Genomic DNA, 16150 nt, shown 5'->3' on the forward strand with positions numbered 1-16150 from the left:
CTCTGGACATTGCCTTGGGTAACAAGTTCAGCTAAGCCAAACATTGAGTTTTAGCTTAATGGGAGCTCTCAGGTGCCCCCCCTGTATGCCAGAGGCCATCTCCCAGTGGGTTTTAGGCTGTCTGTAGGAAGGATGGCAAGGCAGAATGTGAAGCATGGCTCACGTCATCTGAGAAACTCCAAACAATAAAGGTTTTCTTCCCTTCCAGAAGCAACATGCAGAGAAATGGGCTTCATAACACACAGGAAGACAGTGATCACACAACAAAGGTCTTGGACACACATTAGCTTTGTTTGCAAGAAGGTGCTGCAGGGTAGCAGCCTCACAGCCAGGCTTTCAATCTGAGCCCATGTGGGAGATGAGAGTCTGGGCTGCAGCAGAGAGGTCCCCTGCACTCCCTGGCTGCTTTGGTGGGCTCCACTGTAGCACTCAGCTGTGCAGTTCCCTATGCCTCCTGTGCATGTTCGCTGGGGTCAGGGCTGCATCCATACCTCTGTGCAGTCAGCTGTTGGGCTGCCCTGACCCAGCACACTCAAACTGGCTTGTACTGGCAATCACAGACAAAACTTGGTTGTTTTGCTCTATAACTGCTCTTTATACATTGTTGGGTGTTCCAATTGCTGAAGTTCTTATTTTCCTCCAAAGAGGAATTCTATACATTCAAGAAATTGAGCTGGCTGTTGTGTTGTGCAGCAGGAGCACTGTGCAGCTTCTCTGCATGTTTCTCCAGCTGCTCAGTCAGCAATGGATCTAACAGTCCAGGTCCCTGCCTCCCTTCAGATACTTTGTACATGGTGTGGGATCCCCAATAGGTCCTCCCTGGGGTGGAGGGACAGACCACACCAGCCCACCCACCATGGTCTCCTCCCTGCTTCAGGCTCCCAGTGGAGGGGCAGATTTCCCTTCAAGAAGGGGATGGCAGAGCGGAGCATGGCCAGCAGTGCACCCTGCCCCAATGTGCCCTGATCTTCCTCCTGTATGTGGGAGGATTAAAGATGTGCAAAATAACAGTGGTACTGCTCTCAGTGGGTCAGCACACGACATTATAAGGGCACATAGATGACGTTGAACAGAAAGTCTAGGAGCTTCTCCATCCTGTGAAAAAAACTTTTAGTGGCTGCAATGAGCCAGCTCTAGACTGAAAGCGAAATAGCACTGAAATGTCAATGCAGCAATCTTTCTTTTCCACTCTGTGCTCAAGTACACTTGAAATAATCTTCAACAAGCCACTTATTTCAAGGAGGGGAAGCACAGGGGAAAAAACCCCAATTGGAGAGAAAAGATTTATCTCATCACCATGTTCCTTTGTCTTGAAAACTTCAGTGACTCCACTGTGAAAACATAGCACTTCTTTCTGCTATATAAACAGAGATAGCAAACTAAGGAAAGGAAAGAACAGAACAATGGCTTAAAAATGTTAATTATTCTCTTGCAAGGCTGCTCAACAAAAGACTCTCTTAGAGGCATCACATGGGGCTCATAAAGTAGCCAGCATCTCACTCTTCTGACACAGCATGAGTCAACACAAAGAATTCAGAAACAAGCTCAAAAATGGCTTAGTTTTTGTAATGTGTCCTTCATATACTTTGATAAAGAACTATGAAGCAACTGAACGGAAATCTGTAAGGATGTACATCTGGAAATGCTTTACTTCTGGCACATCTTAAGCCATGTTGTATAAATATTTTTTGTGGCATGAAGAGGCTGCCTGGTGAAACACAACACCAGGAAGGTATTTGCTGCAATATCTGTAAACCAGGTATTTGCTGCAATCCCTTGCACACCCATCCTGGGCTGAAACTGAAAATTGCTTACAGTGATGTAAATCTGAAAATATTTATCCAAATTTACCCTGGAATAAACCACTGGTGTATTTTTTTTCCCCAGGTTTGCAAAATGCTTTAGAATTCATGTTGGAAAAAAACCCAAAACCAACAAACCAAACCCTACATTAATTTATTCTGGATTGGCCACAGGGCAAACAGGGATTGCAGAGCAGTATTGCAGCACTGGCTTCGCTGTGGTTCCTGCTGGCTACTGGGGGTTGGACCTTCCCTGTGTGCTCACAGCACAGAAATTCCTCAATTCTGATAAAGCATTCTGACACTGCTATAACAGAACACATGAAACTTAATATAAAGTGTAACAGATGACATTGAGGCTGTATTCACATCAACAGATTTCAAAACGTTTCAGATTAAAAGTGTTACCCTTTATTGTAACAACCACCTGCATAATTTTGCTTCCTGCTCTACTGGCAGAGGAATAACATGAACAACTATAATAATTTTGTCAAGTAATTCACAACATTAGAAGTTCTATTAGCAATGGGAACAACCGATGAAATGAAAAAGTCACATTACAACAGAAACTTAGTCTGTCAAGCAAAGTAAGGACTAGGTCATGGAAGAAATATTCCCACTAGATTTTCTGGGAAATGTAAAAGCCAAAGGAAACAGCAAGCCTAGGTCTCACTCCCAGAAAACTCAATGGCACTTTTCTCGGTAAACCAAATGGAAAGTGCACTAGAAACAAACTCAGGTTCTGTATTAATAAGCAAAACCAAAACTGAGAAAGTACATCCAGCAGCATACTGTGGAGACCAAGACTGAATGCTGAAGTCTTTAAAAGTGTTTTAGATCTGCCTGACCTTCTTCAGCCTTCAAAGGCTCTTAGATAATCTGCAGCTCCCAAGTTTCCAAAATTCAATTCACTGCTTAATTCATTAAATCACTGAACATCAGTATGTCATTTTCCAGCTCCAATATTTTGGGAACTCAGAGATACTGTTACTGTCACGGAGTGATGAAAGTTCCCAGAGTAGCGCAAATGCTAGTATCAGAGCAATAGTAGGATTATGCAACCGATGTTCTGGAGACTAATCCCTTTTCTGGGGTGTTTGATATGTTTTGTAGACTTTGTGTGTGTGATGCACTACATCTAATCCTACCCATGAAGGCATGTTCTTTCCTAAGCTTTTTATTCACCCCAAACTCCTTCATACTCTACCAGCTCTGACTTTTGACTAGTAGACCTTGGCACACACTGAAGTTAAACCAGTATTGAACAGAAAAGCACTTCTAATGCCTTTGGATGAGCTAGCTAGGATTTCAGTAGCAGCTAAAATACTTAGTGCAAGCTCCACTGTGTCTAAGCAAAACTGGCCCATAAGCTGGGTCTCAGATGCAAGGATGCCCTACTCCTCATACAAGTCACAGCAGGAGTTCCCACTTCAATGCAACATTATCTTGGGGGTTCAGCAGGTGTTCCTAACAAAACTCCTTTATTTAAATCAGCCATAGCCTTGGTAAATTAATCTTATTCAGTCAGACATCTTCATGCGTACACTGTTCTGAGAGAGAGCATTTTAAAATCACATTTGACAATTCATTTCATCCAATTAGGCTGGATGGAGATGTTCAGGAATAAATAGATATTTGTCCTAAAATCCTACAGCATCGTTTTCCAAGAAGCCTGATTAATAGCTTTGAAATAGCATTTGCTGAAATCCCAGAGACAGTAAACAGCTTTGAAAGATTAATCTTTTAAACTGATGGGGGTAACTAATGGTGCCTGTGCAAATGATCATTTCCATAAAATCCAAGTCTGTGTTTAACTAGGTGAATTTCCAAGTGGCTGCCAAACAGTACATAGTGGCAGCTAATCTGAATCTACAGTCTGAAACTGCAAACAGGGAAACATCCGCGTGTAGCATCACCATTTTTAATCATGTTGGGAACAATCCACAGGAAGCAGGGAGGAGGGGGTGGAGAACTAGCCTGAAGACCCTTCAAAGCATGGTACAAAGGAACACCATGGACCCTTTGCAGAGGTTGTAAATACAATGGCTGGTGAACATTTTTCAACTTCCCCACAGGCGAGTGCTTCTTATAAAAGGGAGGTCAGAGGCATACACCTTACAGGCATCCAGAAGAGGACTTGGCATGTCAGTAAGTGGAAATGCTCAGAAGATGCCAGAACTAAGGCAAAGAAAGGGAAGGGGCAGGGAAAGAAGTTTTGTTTGTCACGATTTGAGCACAACAAGGGCTTGCTGTAGCTATTGTAAGGGTCTTTGTTCAGCTGTTCTAAAGGTCAGGGCAAAGTTCTACATTTTTTCCTAAGGAAAAAAGAAAACAAGACCACTTACCTTTTGGTGTGGAAATGTAGACTGAATGATGGCAGTTTCAAAACTATGTGTCCCCTTAAGCTGTGTCTTCTCCCACAGGGCTTTAAGGACTTGCACAGGATTACTCTGTATGGACAAAGGTTCTGCAAACAAGCTCTAAAGTAAATGTTGAAAACAGGATTTCAGGCACTTTTAAATTTGTCATTAACAAAGAGCTTCTCATTCTTACAGTGAGGCAGGCATGCAGATAACCAGGGGTTAGTTCATTTCTCTGTGAGGAGTTATGATGGATCGATATGCACACAAGTAGATATATCCTCCAGTATTTCATTTCCTCTGGGGCTTTTCTTGTTTATTGTACATTACACGTCTTTACAGTCTGTGGCTCACCAAATATTATCTATCAACTACCACTATGCGCAGCCACTTGCATGTCATTTTTGTATTGAAATGCTAGTCTATCAAAACACTAGCAGCAGCAGCCTCTGTGAACCAGGTGCAGATCTCAGTGACATGCAACTTTCTGGAAAAGACACATCATTTACCAGTGAATGCAAAGTGATGCTTAGAAGCACTGCAGGTTTGTGTATGTTTATTTGGACCTGACTGCAGCTCTTGGTCCTTGTGTGGGGAAGAGTAACAGTGCAACAATTGTGACTGCACTGAACACACAGCAGGATGAAATGCAAGAGAAAAAACCCTCCACAGAACACATTCAACACAGATTTTGCTGGCAGAGTACAGGAATTTTCAGCCTGTGAACATTCACAAAACAAGATGAAACCTGTGTTGGGTTGAGTGCTTTCACTGCCAAAGCTCCCTGTTTGAAACGACAGCAAGGATACAACCTTATACTGCTTCGAATTGTTCTAGTATTTCAACAGCATTAGGTTCTTTGTTGTATATACTGCACACAACGTCAATGTTACAAGAACACTACTGTGGCTGAGACAGCTTAGCATTTCTACGCCTACTATATCTATTTGCATGCAGGAGCCAAATTAAGAGTGCACAAGACAATCTGATTTTCCATATTTCCAGTATTTGATTTTGCAATATGAACCATGAACCTACTTTTAATGTAGGTTTCCTGGATGGACATTACTCCCTCTCTTTCTAAGCAGAAACTGAACAATCCTAATCCCACTGTTTGGCATCCAACTGACACAGACGCGTTTCAGTAAGACTCAACTGGGAATTTTATCGTGGCTGAGGCAATGCATTTTTTCCAGCTAAACTCTCAGAAACAGCCAGATCATTTTGTTCGAATTAAAAGGGAGAAGCAGCCAGCTCCAGGCAGCCACCTGGCACAGGAAAATGGCAGCCCAACTAGTTTGTGTTTGGCAAATTTATGAGTAACTCTAGAGAAGGTGTTAGAAAGGGACACGTTCGACAGCCCCTTGCTTGCTGGTGCTACCATAGTGATGTGACCCTGTCCTGCTTTAATCAGTAATTGTAATGCATTAATCATATAGCATTAGAGGATTATTTTAATGAATGAATCTGTGAACCAAAGCATCCTATTGAAACCACTCTAATATTAACACTTACTCCATTTTTGTCCCATTTGTTAATCATCACTTAACTGTAAGACAATTTCTCAGATCTTCACTGACATATACTTCTCTTCCTATTGTCCTACAGTAATAATTTGCCATTTCACAACTTCCATTCAAGGATTTTGAAGCATGATAAAACTATTCACTAATATTTTAGAAATTAAATAGAACACAGGGTCATGAAGTTAAGGATCTGTTCTGGAGACCTGAGAGAAAAAGTCTCTCTTGCTTTTACTTTTGCAGAACACAAAGATAAACAGAATATGGAGCGATTGGCAAAAAAAGAAAAAAAAATGGTAACTAGCATTGAAACAGTCAGAAACTGTGTATTAGCCATCTGTCTGTAAATCTATGACAGACCTGCTGAAAACGACGTTTTTATCACCAGCCTTTCATTTAAGTTATGAATAACACACTATAAATACATTTTATGTCAAATTTATCTCTTGTACAATTTCGCAGGCTTAAATAACATCATCCCAGGGCTGAATTTAGGGCCCTGTATTTAATTTAGTAATAGTTATATACCCAGTACTTAAAAGCTTCAGGATTTCAAACAAAAGAAAATCATAAATTATCTGACATCAAACACCATCCTGATGCACAGCAGACTCCAATACTCAAGTGCAACACAAGAGAAACCCTTTGTTTAGTTCCCTTCCCTCTTCTCTCCCTTCCCTCTTCTCTCCCTTCCCTCTTCTCTCCCTTCCTCCCCCCCCCCCCGAGTATTAAGTGCGGTGTTTACAGCATGCTTGCAAAGGCAAACTAAACTGTGATCCTTTGAGCCTGGCTCTGGCAGCATGGAGTAATTCTGCTGTGGGCTCCTTGGTGTGGGAGCCCAGGGCCAGGAGTAGCACTGGTAGAGCTGGAACAAACTAACAAGACTGCAGTGAAAGAGGCATTGCAGTGGGACAAATGCAATTACCTAGCCCAGAGCAGGGAAAGCAGCAGGCAATGGAAGGACCAGTGTGCAGGGGCAGTGTCTGAAGGAAGCAAGACCTAACAGAGACACATGGGGATGGGGAAGGAGGGCAGTGGGCACCCCAGTGCAGAGGAATGGGGAAGTAAAGTAGTATTTCCCCTGTGAGCTGGGAACTATGTGAAGCTCAATAGTCCTGATAAAAGATGGAACTGGCAGGGATAAATTCAGAATTACCTGGAAAGGGCTTAAAGGGAGAGATTTTTTAGTGAAGAAATGATCAGGAAAAGGCAAGGCATGAGGGTTTAAAGGTGGAATCAGTGCTTATGTTGTCAGTGTGACTGATTCAAACCATCAACCACAGAAAGAGCAGAGGTTGTTGCGCTAAAGTGCAGTGGCAGGGGCAGAGGAGGCTGCAGAGTGGCAAGCGAGAAAAGCCAGTGCTACCGCCTGTCTCCTCTGCATCTGCTCCTCCTTTCACATTTTTGTGTGGTTTTGTACTTTTGTCCATACTTTCCAATACCTGATTTCCTCTCATCAGGGATAAAAGGATACACCTGCAACATAATTCATTTATTCTCTCTAGGTCCTGTTAAAATTCAATCTCTTTCTTCGGGTTTTCATTTGCAGGGTAATTCACCACCTTTATTTTCTTTGCTTCCTTTGCTCTGCTCTGTCACTGTCCTGTCCTTCCCCAGCCACCTCTCAGCTTGGCTCCTGACCATCCCCATTCTTCCTCTACAGCAAAGCCCCCATTCCCACAAGCAGCTTACACAGGCACCTCCAGATCCAGAGAAACCAATTCTTGTACTGAAACACCCAAATACTCCCAGTGACCTGCATCTTTTAAAATCCTTTTTTTTGGTACGTATTTAGGGACTAACACAAGGAAGAGTGATTCAAGCAATTAAATTAACAGCATAACTCACTGTGAATGTTTTAAATTTCAGCTAAATCCTTTGTATTTCTAAGGTTGCTTTAGGGTTGGTTGATTCTATGAACTGCAGCAAACAGCCACATAGGTTGAGAAGCTGAAGCTTACCATTTTAACACAAACCCCACCTGCTTAATCTTGAAGTGTGAATGTAGTGATTTCTCTTACAATGTCATACTATTTGTAATCTATTAAGAAAGACCACATAGGTCCAAATACTGGGCTGGATTTGGGAACAGTATTAAATGGGGAAGTGGCTGTAGGGTTGGTAGGGGAATAGCAATAATCAGATTTGTAAATCCTGCTCAGTCAAAATGTCTGCAGTAAAAAGATCCCAGTGGGTGCTGCACCTCAAACATCCACCTGCAGCCTCAGGGTTGACTCTGTTCCCCTGCAAATGTACTGCAATATTCCTATTCATTTGCAAGGCACCTGGGACTTACTGGAAGTTTTGCCTGAATGAGGACAATAAGGTTTAGTCCCACTTTTTTATCCCCAGACTTTGTAATCTCACCGGACTGTTTGAATTTGTTGTGTTTAATAGAAATATAAAAACTTATAAAATGCAAAATCATTTCAAACTACTATAATGGCTTTAGAAGAAATCACAGGGGTCACAAAGCCCAGTGGGTTAGAAGTGTATTGAATAAGAAAAAAAAATGTTAAAACATTCTTTCCAAGTGCAACGTGAACAATGTAGGGATGCCATGAATTTGTATTGCACACACCTGCTGGAAGAGGAACATGATATGGATCCACAGTGAAGGTTGCTGGCTGATGAGGGTAAAACTGGATTTACTGTACAGGCAGTAATGGCCCTTCAGTGGACAGCTGAAGAACAGCTTTGCTACACAGCTTCTAACAGTATCTAGAAATAAATATACAGAATATTAAAATTAACTACATAAAAGACAAAAACCTAACTGTCCATTACCAGTGAGAGGGCATGCATTTCCACTAAGGGGGTATCTCAGTCTGGGTCAACTCCTGCAGCTTTCAGAACAATACTAGGGAAATTTGGTCTCCTGTGCTTTAAATCTTACATAGTCATCATTTACTTCCAAATGCAAAAGGTACAAGACAGTGCACAGTCAGGCTCTTTACATTCCTATTGCTTTCTCCTGCATTTGATACCAATATTTATCTTACCAAAATAGACATCTGTCAGAACCATTCCCTATTACAAAACAACCACATGGGAGTCTGATATCTGTGGGATCCTTACTGAGACTTTGTGCAGCTAAAAGCTGACATCTGTAGGGATGGAGGAGTGCATCTCCTAGCCAGGAATGGGATCATTCAGCCGCTGATAAAAGCTACAGTACTTCCCATTTGCAGTGGATTCCGCAGAGCAAAAAGGTGCATAAGTCAATTTACAACACTATTGTGCATGTCACACGTTCTCTGTGTAGGCCATCTTATACATTTATCACCAAAAATACTACCATTTCAAAGAAGAGCATCAGTGAGTATTCACTGAGCTGTGTGTCGCCTCAGGGAGCTGAGTTGCCAGCCCCTGCCCAGCACTGTGAGGACTCCCAGCTTCAGTCCCTCTCCCCATCCACCCAGGAGCTGTAGCTCCAGAGCTCAGCTCCACCTGAACCTGCCCATGCAGAGATGCTCTGCCTACAGCCAGGCTTCTAAAGGGTCCAGGTCCTACAACTCCCACTTCTTACCAAGCATATGTACTACAAATCTGCTGGTCATACCCAATTTTTACACACTAGGCCAGGGAGTGGCAGCTTTTGCAGCTATTCTGAGAGGCAAAACCCACGAGGCAAACGAATCATTGCCGCTGCCATACTGCAAGGCACAACGTGACACACTCAAATCAGCAAGCCAATGCAAGGGCAGCCACTACCAGAGCCCACTGGCCACAATGCCACACCAGCCACAGACTTTGCAGAAGAAAACATATGGAGAAGGCACGGAGCTGAGGTCCAACTGGACAGGAGGCTGCAGGTGCATGCACAGTTACACACCAGGAAATGTGGGTAATCACCTTTGAATGTCCATTCACAGCCGCAACTCAGTGTCACCCACTCAACACAGAGGTTTTTCACCAAAAGTGCAGCCTGGCTTGCAGTCCCAGCTCTGGGGCACTACAGACAGGCAGAGCATCTCCAGTTCTCACCACTCTGTTAAATACTGACCATTTATGCCATCTGTGATCACGTCACCTGTTGATAAAAATCCTGCAGTGGTTACATGCAATCTGAAGGTGACATTTGGGATCAGCTGCTCAGTACAGAGCTATAACGTCACATAATGTTACCTGACTCTGAACTTCTCATGCTGGTTTTAACTGGAAATGAAGCCCTTGAGATGCACAATTGCACTTTTGCAGATATTGACCTTGAACCCTCATTTTCTGTCTTTGGATGACTACTCAGAATGATAACAGCATGCTAGAGATAACCTATTCAGACTTTTTTATTAACTTAAAATAGTGGTGGTATTTTATAGCCCCTTTAAACAGGAACAAACAGCTATCCAAGGTAAAAGGTATGGAAAACAAGAGACAGAGATCCTTAGATCATGACCATGATGCAAACACAGGAGAGAGCTGTGCCCTCTTTACTCAGCTGGAGAGTTGAACTTGGAAGGGGAGAGGAACAACCTGACCCACCAGCTAACCCAGTTTCCTAGCGAAAGGCAGGAATGATAGACAGACAGATGAGCTGCCATGAAATGGCTGATGAGCCCACTAGATCTACGCACCAAGCCACTGTTGCTCACTACTCCTGAGGCCCTGGCTTGCCAGCATCTACAGAACCGAGCTGAAGTGTTTTCAAAGAGAAGAGAGCACAGTGCAGGCTCCTGAGGCATTGGACAGCCAGATCTCACCGTGCAGCATCCACAGAATGAATCACCAGTTGAGAAGGCTGACATGGGCCAGCTGCGCAGGCAGCATTACTCAGAGTCTCATGGTATCCTGGTGAGCCCCTGTGTGGTGAAGATGTAGGAATAAAATGCTGTAAGAAAATATCCTAACTGGAAAAATGAGTTGTAACTTTTTAGAGAACATGACTAGGAGGAGAGAGTTTAAATAGCATGATCTTCTGGATCTACTGACAATGAGAGCCAGGAACAAGGAAAACAGATATCAGAAGGCCCTTCTGTCCAGCAACAGACCATCTTGAAATACTTGTTGGTTTTAACATTTTTCATCTATCAGGACATGAAAGCATAGGAGAGAAATTTAATAAATTCAGAATTTCACATAAACCACAGTGTATGAGGAGTGAGTTCACCAGAGGCACGAAAGTCTGGGTCCCTGGAATGAAAGTATCAATGGATCAGATTGTCTCTGAAAATGCAGAAAACTCAAAACTGAGAGTTTGGAAGCTGTCGAAAATGCTGTAGAGTAGCCAGACGGTTGTTAAGGTGGGAGAAAAAACTTCAGAAGCTGGCAAGTGGAAATCACTCTGATATCCTTTGAGAAAGCTGTTTGAAATTGCTGAGTAAAGGAGGGCACCAGTACCAAGCTGGGGCTGCAGAGCTCACTCAGACTCCTCTGAGGCACAGAAGGAATCTGAGATGTAGAGGCACAGGAAGATTAAAGGAGTTTGCAAAAAACAGTAGAGTCACTACATGTGCTGTGAGGAAACACACACAAGCCAAAGCAATGCATAATATTTGGAAATGAGCACAAGAACCAAACCAGATTGTAGCAACCATAAAGCAAGGGATGACAACAGCACTCCTTCCTCAGAGGAGCTCAGCAACATTATAGCAGATGAAACTTGGATTATCTGGAAACCAATGGGGTGTTCATTAATCTTTAATCACAGGCAGGTGCAAAAGCCAAATAGGGGGCAGAAGGAGCAATAGTGAAAGCAGAAGAAAACCCACAGGCACTAGGAGGTCAGAGGGTCAGACCAGACAGTCTGACCAAGCTTTCTTCCCAGAGAGGGAGTTCATGAACCAAGTCAAAATGAGGAGCTGAACAGCACTACAAGCATCATCTGAATCACTCCCCACCAAAGAGACAGGAGGAAGGACCTAGACCAGTCCTAGCTCCCCTAGCCTATGGGTGAGCCAAAAAGAAAACCATCCATGTGCCTCTAGAGTAGCAGAAGGCTACTTTGAAGATGTTTCTTTTCCTGTGAAACAGCTATGGAAAGAGGAGCTGTCTTCATCAAACACACCAAAAAGAGAGGCACCCTCTGTGGTGTTAGGAAATACGGCACTCTTTCCTCCTGTGAAGGCCTGAAAAAAATGAGTATGTTACAGGAGAATGTTGCCTTGAAGGAGGAAAGAACCACACAAAGTGGTGGCTTGATGCCAAGCACTGGGCATTTGTAGACTGCTCTTTGAAGAAAACAACATTAATTGTGCACATTGACTAAATCCTCTGGAATTGTAGAAGTTCTGTTTGGATCACATCAATCAACTAAGCGCAAACATACTCTTGAAATCTACAGTGGGATACTATTAGAAAGGTCTGTATGATCATTAGCTTTCAGCAGTAGAAAGCCAGGGCTTAGCTAAGCCAACAAAGATGCAAATGCTGCTAAACTGAGATAATTGAAAGATGGGAGATTTAGATTAGATATTAGGAAGAAATTATTTGCTATGATGGTAGTGAGACACTGGCACAGGTTGCCCAGAAAAGCTGTGGCTGCCCTATCCCTGGAAGGGTTTAAGGTCAGATTGGATGGGGATTTGAGCAACCTGGTCTAGTGGAAGGCATTCATGCTCCTGGCAAGAGGGTTGGAACTGGATGATCTTTAAGGTCCCTTCCAACCCAAACCCTTCCATAATTCCATGCTGCTCCAAGGAGGCTGCTGACAGAATACTTTTCCAACAGCGTGGTCCAAACTAAAGACCCCTTTTATGCATCACAGATGATAACAAAACTTTAACTTCAGTACACTCAACCAGAAGCAGAGGCTTGGTGGTCTTGGTTCCTGTGTGTGAAAAGTGTAATAATTCATTATGGGAAATCACTCTTAGGTAAAAGAGACTATAAACCACACACTGCCACTGCGAAAAGGAGCTGGCAGTCAACGCCTTCCTCTTCAGTTAGGATGGCAGTTATTTTTTCAGTTACAAATGTATGAATTGACAAGAAACACGGGAGATGTTTAAAGGCTGCTGGCAAACATTAGATTGCATTTAGCAACTGCAAGGCAGCAGAGTCCAGAGCTAGATTTTCTGTAACCTTCAGTGAGTCCACAGTAGGTCCACATCAATCTGATTAAATCCCACCTGGGCCATCTTCCAAAGAAGTCATTGCAGCTGGGAGCAGAAGGCTGCAGAATCCCAGGATACCAGCCCCCAGTTAGCAGTTAAGAGAAAGGATGCCCCCTGCTAGGTGGGACTGTGTTTAAAGGGACTCTGAAGGAGGTTTCTGAATGCTGTAGAACAAAAAACTGCAAAGGTTATATGAAGACGCAAAAAAACCCTAACAAACTGCTTAGCAAGACATTGTGGATGACATTGAGAAGAATCCTGAGGCTGATAATACATGCCAAAATAAATGTAATTTCAAGGGCTGGAGTCCATGCTGGCTGAGCAAAAAGTTAGTTCCTGGAAAAAAGTAGCATGAATTTGTCAATACCAACTGAAAAAATGCCTCCTACTCAGACACTCTTCAAACCTTTGGCATGAGTGATTACTCATAACTATTTCTGCATTGATGTGCTGAATTTGGCAATATCTAGTAACAAGCCAAGGTTCACTATATGCGTTTTTCAGTGGTTTGCAATGAACTATGAGTTTCAACATAGAACAGCTAATATCAGTTATCCAAAGTCAGCAGAAAGTGGTATTTAAATAATAAACCTATTCTGATGAAAATTAAGATGACCCAGATACATACCTAGCACTGTTACACTATATTCTACTCAAGTACAAACCAACACACCAGTACGATAAGAAGCCAAACCTAAGCACTGAATGTTTCTAGAAATGACAATATTACTCTTGTGTTTCCCCACTTGTGGAGCAATTTCAATTCAGTCTATTCACTATATCCTACTGTAGCAGAGTAATAACATTCACCATGGGTTTTGATATTTCTAGTATAATATTGCACTTTTATAATATCCTATTAAAGGATCCCAATGAACCATTATTGAAACCTCAACATGTCCATCACTGTAGGTCATTTTTACTGTACCTTGCGGGTAAGTTAGAAGTGTGGCATGATCATTTAGGAACAAAGCATGCATGTGACACATACATGCGTGTGCTTGTGCTCAGACATACTCTGAGTGAAAAAAGGTGCTTTTAAAATCATTGCAGTATTTATGAATTGCATAAATTTATTTCATACAGAAGTATGAATTACTGACGTAATTCATCAGTACAATACACAGTTTAAGAAGATACATTTTGGGCTTTCCTAAAACACATGTGCATAAATCAGGTTAGGTAAGCTATACTGGATACTTTTCCCAGTCCATCATTGCAAGTTATATAAAATACTGTGAAACAAGCATCAACTTTGTGTAATTCCAATGGATTTCAGAGGAGTTAAAGTACAGAAAATACAACAAAGCAAGACCAATTAACACTGTGAGATTGGAAGGCAGTCATTTCTATGGAAAACAGCTCACTGCATTTGCACTTGGCAATGCAGAGCAGCTGACAAAGGGAAATCTGATGGGTGAGCAGGTATCGGGTCTGTAGCTTTAGCTAGGAAAGGGGAGCATACACCAATTTTTGCTAGGAAGAACAAAAGTAAATCACTTGCAGGTTCGGGTTAGCAAAAAAGCTTTGAAGGTGAAAAGAAACCAGTCTCAGCCTTAGAGGTTGGAGACAATGTAGTTCCCTGAATCCCTGTGTAATTCCATGTGTGGAAACACACAACCACTCACCCTGACTTTACGTGGTAAGGAGAGATTAATGTAGCCTCAAGAAATTTTCAGATTATCAGTAAGGTACAACACACAGGAGAGTCCTGTCAACAGAATCTACTCACTCTGCAACAGCTCTCTCAGTACAGCACATCTTGATGAGTGTTGGCAATCCAGTGTTGACTAAAGGGCCCTTTGATATGCTTTAGAGCAGTGAAGTCCAAGTTATGGCAAAGCTGGATCTGCAGCTCTTTAAAATAATTGGTCAAAAGTATGTAAGGGCGCGAGGAAGTTAAAAATTAATTGATTTCCCTGAGGACATTAAGTCTATTACATTGGTCACATTTAAGCTACACATTTACAGACTCTAGAACAATTTTTTTTACTTTAAAACCTATTGCCTCTTCTAAATGTGAAAAGCAAATTTGAAGCAGGGTGTTGATGCTGATTTCTGTTTCACCAAATAACCTGTCCCATCTGACCTAAATTAGGAGTTATGGAAACACCATTCCAGCCACTAGATCTGTAACTCTAATAGCACTTCTGTACTGCACAGGCTCATAGAGGTTTTGACTGTAGAAAAAGAAAAAAAGCCAACCCAAAATGAGACAGACTTTGTCTTATGAGTATTTAGGAGTGCTTGCTCCTGGAGCTGGATGATAGATGCAATTGTTTTGTTTGGGGCAGTAAAATCCCTTGCACATGTCAACACATCGAAAGATAACACGAGGAAGAAAGGGACAGCTGAGGGACAAGACAATATAACATCAGGTATGTCTTTATTGTGGCACTTACTTAGCATAGACAGGCCTGGGTAAATGCACGCATTACCCTGGTCTGCACGCCAGTCATTCCCGTAGCCATGCCACCACTATATTACTGCTGTGAGAAATGAGATTCTTGTGCACCCATGAGTGCCTGATGGCTGAGCCACACTTTGACTTTCTCAGAGACAATTATGGCAAATTTTGTACATCTCATCAGTGCTCCCATTTGTGACATCAGAGAAACCAATTTCTCAGCACCTGGGGTCTCAGCCTGTGACCCCACACGCAGGTGGAAATGTGGCCAGCCTGGATCTAACCCCTACTCAGGGAGAGGCCAGCAAGCTCTGATGCAAACCAAGTCTATTAGGTGAGAAGTCTGGGTATGGGATGAGAGTTTTGTTTACACTAAGCAGCTGCTCAGTTAACTCAGCAAAAGAGAAAAGATAAATTTGTTTCATCTCATTAGCAGCAAAGCAGTATCTGCTGCTGCCGAGTATCTGCTGTAACACACTGCACAGACAGAACAAGTGCTTCCTTTATCCAATTACCATGAATCATCCCTATTGATGAGCACCTCAGAGCAGACCTGAGCCAAGACATTTTAGAGCTCTGTGCATCCCTCCACTCAAGCAGCTCCTCATCACAGCTTCTGCCTGGGCATCGTACCTGGCTGCACCCACATCCTGCTCTCCTGCATCACTGGCAGCAGTGGCTGGTGAAACTTGGGCACACCTTCTCCATAAAGAATGATAAGTTCTCCTCCTTCCTCAGCTTGGCTTTGGCTTGGAAGGAGATTCCAAGTAACACAAAGAAAGGGATTTTAAAAGATGAAGAATGTGTGAAATGGAAGGCACAAAACACCACAGAGTCACCAAATGCCCCAAAGGTCCCCAGGAAAGGCTCCTCCAATCAATAAACATTTCTCATCACATATGCTGGCAAGTGTCAAACTTCTAGCAAGAGAATCAGCAACAACTTGTTTTTCCTACGGGAAACAAGAGAATATATGTTGCAATTTTAAAGTTCACTACTAAGTGGT

General features: G+C 42.6%; 1 protein-coding gene across 9 annotated transcripts in view; it reads right to left on the reverse strand.

Moving 5' to 3' along the window:
- The window catches only part of VEPH1 (ventricular zone expressed PH domain containing 1), a 100644-nt gene that overhangs the window by 18108 nt on the left and 66386 nt on the right, over window positions 1-16150 (reverse strand). For 7 of the 9 annotated variants that reach the window (XR_009961664.1, XM_062603044.1, XM_062603046.1 and 4 more), the window contains 2 exons: window positions 8267-8406; window positions 4148-4282 (listed from right to left, as the gene is read on the reverse strand). Coding sequence is in view for 7 of the 9 variants with exons in the window: in XM_062603044.1 (XP_062459028.1) it covers window positions 4148-4282; window positions 8267-8406 (275 nt within the window). In the remaining 2 variants the exon portion in view is untranslated. Of the gene's footprint in view, window positions 1-4147; window positions 4283-8266; window positions 8407-12177; window positions 12636-16150 lie in introns of those variants that run through there. The other 2 variants (XR_009961665.1, XM_062603050.1) reach the window with 2 other exon arrangements.

Source organism: Pezoporus occidentalis, unplaced genomic scaffold (assembly GCF_034315485.1).
Source record: "Pezoporus occidentalis ecotype Australia unplaced genomic scaffold, CSIRO_AGI_Poc_V1 ctg8, whole genome shotgun sequence".
NCBI classification, from domain to species: Eukaryota; Metazoa; Chordata; class Aves; order Psittaciformes; family Psittacidae; genus Pezoporus; species Pezoporus occidentalis.